General features: G+C 44.0%; 1 protein-coding gene across 1 annotated transcript; it reads right to left on the reverse strand.

The window, feature by feature from the left end:
- Window positions 1-1,584: 1,584 nt before the first annotated feature.
- Window positions 1,585-4,540, reverse strand: LOC100397868 (DDB1- and CUL4-associated factor 8-like protein 2). Its single transcript, XM_008989102.5, has one exon. It carries the CDS (start codon window positions 4,432-4,434, stop codon window positions 2,656-2,658), a length of 1,779 nt encoding a protein of 592 aa, XP_008987350.3. The 5' UTR covers window positions 4,435-4,540; the 3' UTR covers window positions 1,585-2,655.
- Window positions 4,541-4,911: the final 371 nt, after the last annotated feature.

Genomic DNA, 4,911 nt, shown 5'->3' on the forward strand with positions numbered 1-4,911 from the left:
GGACAGGAAGTCACAGGCCTGAGACTCAATCTGCTCTCCTTCCTGGAGCCTGGATCAGGCCAGGAGAAGGAGATGGTGTTTCCCCAGCCCCCCAGCACTGAGGAACAATGGGGTTCAAACCACTTCACCCTTCCCTTTCTTTCCTGCTCCCAGGACTGGGCCACTTTTGGGTCAGTGGACCCTAGCTCAGCTCACACTGAGAATATAAGAATGTGTGCATGTGTGTGTGAAGTTCAACTTCTCCCTTTAGGGACCTATAATTCCTTCTGATGGCAAAGGTCCAAGTCTAAGTAACCAGGGGTTTACTCAGTCCCAAGCATATGGGGGAGGTTGCATCAATCAGGGTTCCATCGGAAAAACAAACACTCTGGTTGAACAAATATAAGATAATACACATATAGGGGGTAATACACATATAAGCGGGGACTTCTAATAGGGTCCATGCCTTATTAAAATGTGAAAGCCAGTTAATCAGTCTCAGCAAGGTTTCTGTCTTTGCATCAGATGCTAAAACCCAACGTCAGCAGGGAAGTCGGGAAGACATGATGCAAAGTAGAGGAAGCAAGGGGAAAAGGAATCCATTAGAAATATCTGAGCTCACAAGGACTGTCTGGGACCCATGTCGATCTTTCACTGCCTCTAAACCTCCAATTTCAATATCATCGATGCCCTGCCAAAACAAAAAGTGGTATTCTTTTCTGATGGAGCTGGTGAAGAAGAAGGAAGATATGAGGGAGAACTGGAGCAGGTGTGGGCATAGATGCTGCCCCACACCACCAAGGTAAGCCAGGATAGAAGCAAAAATGTTCATGAGCCGCAGCAGCACCTCTCTAAGCATAAAGAATAAAATAAATGTGGCTACTACTTTACCTTTGCCTCCCAAATCTTTTACCAAATGCCTCTTGTATCACAAGCAATCTCGGACCCATTCAGGGAACTTGGAGGAAACTTTTAGTTTAGCTAAGTGAGCAGAATATAAATCCCCCACAGAGGCAGACCTTCCAAACCGCAGGTGGAAAAATAACTGCATAATTTATCTGCTTTCACTTTTGCTCACACTGACACCGGGTGTCACTTGGAATCCCAAACCATTTTTTAAATGTTTTGTTAATATTATTGCTGGTATGCATCCCATGAAGTTATACAGGGGGCCCAAACTTGGAATTCTAGTTTATAACTCTCTTCATATGCCTATAAATTCTCTTTTCGGACTCTTAGGATCCTTTCCTGACAGCAGAGCTTGGTAGGGGCTTCTTGAGGCTCCCAGACCCCAGGGCAGTTGTCCCTAGCTTTGGATCTCAGTGAGCACAAAATTCAGTCAAGTTGTGTTCCAACCGAAATTCTAATCTCGTTACGCAAATTATATTTTCCCAAAGAAACAGAGATAATACTTATCTCAAGAAGTATTACCAAAGAAAAGCCATTGTCAAGACACAGGATGTTTCATTACATCCTTCTTTTCCAAGAAAAGACGGCAGCGAATGGTGCGGCGTGGTTCATGGGTGCTGGGGGAAAGGTGATCTTCTAAATTCATTCATACAAATGACACATACAAAATAAAGATGAATATATTTATTGGTCAGTAATTGGACATCCAGTATCCTTATTTAATATATATTAAATAAGGCTTAAAAGAATTTTTAAAGCAATTTAAGCAGCAAAGAGAAGTTTAAGCAATGTGAGCATGTCAAATAGGATTTTTCTACCAACTACACCAAATGGTTATGTGTCAGCATAAACAATTTTTACAGCAACTTGTTCTTAAAAGTTAATTAAAATGTATTTTCAAATATGAGAGATTTTTATACCAGTAGCTGGCATTTATAGGAAATGGCTGTTCCAGGAGGACTTCCTGGAAGGTCACCCTTTGGGAGTTCCCAACCTTAACACTTCAAGAACACTTAATGCACAGAGAAAATGATGTCATGTGATCAGACTTAATTTAGTTCTTACCAGCTACGTTGTACTCAAATTTTTCAAAATTGTTAACATATGGATTCAGAAAATGTAGATAATCTCACATTGTTTATTCTGAGGGGATGAATTATCTGATTAGAAATTAATTTACACACTACTCATCTTTTCCCTCTCTCAGACTGTGTGTGTGTGGCCAAGTGTCAGCATCAACAGAGCAAAACTATAGTTTGTCTTATTTTACTTCTAAAGAAGAAACATATTTTTGAAATTTTCAGGTCAACTGAAGAATTTGATCTTCAGAAAAAATTGTTAAAGTTGAAAAAATATAAAACGGTCATCATTTGCAGAATGTCAGTATTGAGTAGATGCATCTAATGAGGCTATTAATTTCTTTAAACAAAATTAGGAAATTTTAGAGGTCAACTATTAGGGTACAAAGGAAATGAGGGATAAGTAAGTTGTGTATGCACTCACGTAAGAATAAGGGGTAACAAAAGAGGCATAAGGAAACCATGAGGAAAGAAATGAGAAAGAAGGAATGTGTGAAAGGAAGAAAGGAGAGAGGAAAGAATGGAAGAGATGGTTTTCAGTAGAAATTGTGGAAAGCAGAAGACAAAAAGCAAATCTATTAATCTATTGACAATTCTAAATTAGTCAAACTGCATTGTAAAATCCAGCATACTTAAGTGGCATCTAGCTTGACTGGGTGTGAGGCCTTTGGGATGGTATACATGGCACTCAGTCTTGGCCTTGATCCTCGGATGTATGTGAGGTGCTGGAAGACTCATCCGATTCTTCTCCTGGGAATCTGGCTCCCCAGCCCTGGTGATGATCTCTCTGTGACAGCTGGCCCCTGAGGAACCAAAGCATGTACTGGTCAAACAAGGTGGCATGGTACAAATTTTCTTGATCTCGTTCCCACTTGTTCTTCTTCATCACGTCTTTTAAATCAATAAGTTCAGTGGCAGCTTCAGCTGTGGGTGTCCAGATCTTGACATCATGATATAGGCCGCTGGTTGCCAACATAGGTAGGTAAGGGTGGGGTTCAAGACAGTTTATTGTACCTTCTGGGTCATCCTTCAACAACTGGATGATCTGGCAAGATGATTTTTCCCAGAAAAAGATGTGCCCACAATCACTACCGCTCACAACAAACTCACTCCTGGGGCCATAGAAATTAACACCTTTGACTGTGGTATTATTTCTGTGTCCCTTAAATCTCTTTGCATACTGAGCACCATCACTGTGAGAGGAGTTGAAGAGGTAGATATCTTCATCACTGTAGCTGGCCAAGAGCTCCGTGCCATCGTGGCTGTACACAGTGCAGGTGATGCTTGTTGGGAAATCACAATTAACCAGGTGATGAGGAGTGAATTTCTTGAGTACACCGTGGTTTTCTTTCTTGTCAATTCTCCTCTGGTCATAAATCCTGACAAACTGATCTTGTCCAGCCGCTGCAAATTGGTAGGTATTAGCGGGATTCACAGAAATTGTATATAGTCCCACTCTCTTCCCCTTTTCTCTTGTTATCACAATTTTTGAAGCTGGCTGGTGTTGTCTGAGGTCAATGGTGAAGACAACCGCATCTTCACCCGAAGTGAGGAACTCATAAGGAGAGTCTGGCTGCAGAGCCAACTTGTGGGCAGCTCCCTTGTGCTGGGCCACACACTTAGTACTCTCAAAACATGATGCATTCATTAGTTCTGCTACCCGTACCTGCCCATCGTGGGCACACATGGCCAGGGTGGAGTCAGCACTGTTAGGAAGGAACTTGGCCTGTAAGACATTACTAATGTGACCACTGTCAAAGTCCAATACTGGCTTCTGCCGCACCCAGTCCCACACTCTCACCCTTAGGTCATAGCCACTACTGGCCAGCCGGGTGCCACGCTGGTTAAAGTGTACAGTATTCACACAACCCGTATGTCCTTCAAGACGATACTGCAGGCAGAAACGCTGCACAAAGGCTCTTGCCCCACAGGCCTCATAGACAAAGCGGGTACTTGAACCCAGCTGCCGTTGGCGAAGAGCAGTAACGGCCTGCCAGCGAGGTGGCGGCAGGGCAGATGTCTCTGAGGAAGTCCACTCCTCCAGCGCCCTATCCTCTAACAGACACTGCTCATGGTCGGTACCACCGCATCGTGGACACATCTGAGCCTGTTCTTCATCCTCTTCCTCCTCTACTACCTCGTCCTCTCTTAGTAAATTGTAATAGAATAGTCTTACATCAGGCGTGAGGAAACGCTCAGAGTCCTCCATGTTCTCAAGTTCGACGTCTTCACTTGAACTTTCTTGGTCAGCGCTTCGATTTTCTGTGCTGGAACCCTTTGGGAAACCACCATCACTGGTATCACTGCCATCTCCAGTCATTCTCATACTCATATCTAAGGTCGCTGTATCAATGTCTGAGGAGGCCTCCATGGCTGCTGCCGCTCCAGACTGCTCCCCTGGGCTGCTGAACAGGGTTTCAATCCCTGAGTCTTGTAAGCCATCTGCGCTGCCCTCTTGGTGCGACATCTCGTAAGATGTATGCCGTGGCCAATCTGGAGCTGGAAAATCCAGCTCCTAAAATCGCAGGCAAGATGGTTGGCCTGCCGGACGGACTGATGGTTGCGAAGGAAGTAAGCGCATGGCTAAAAGGTGCAATCTGATTGGCTAAAGGGAACAAGAAAGGATTCTGCCAAAGCACTTGTCAGTACGGGAGCCTGTGAGGTTCAAAAGGCTTCTTACCCGCTCACCTCCTCGCGGCATGCAGACTGCTCTAGTTTTTCCAGGCCCAGAGCCCCACCCCCATGGACATCTTACACCATGAGTAGCTGCGGGTTTTTGAAGATTGAAACTTGCTGCACCTTGGAAAATGTTCTTATCAGAGAACCATGAGCAAAAGTGATCCTCCTTTGGGAAAATAGGTTTTAGAAGCCACTCAGTGTTTTGCCTGAAGATAATGTACTGTATGAAATGAAGATGTAGGCAAGAACAATGAAAGTTCAGCTT

The sequence above is a fragment of the Callithrix jacchus genome, chromosome X, assembly GCF_049354715.1.
Source record: "Callithrix jacchus isolate 240 chromosome X, calJac240_pri, whole genome shotgun sequence".
Taxonomy (NCBI): Eukaryota; Metazoa; Chordata; class Mammalia; order Primates; family Cebidae; genus Callithrix; species Callithrix jacchus.

Coding starts and splice junctions, on each gene's coding strand:
- LOC100397868 (XM_008989102.5), bottom strand. CDS start 4,434: ATGTCGCACCAAGAGGGCAGCGCAGATGGCTTACAAGACTCAGGGATT.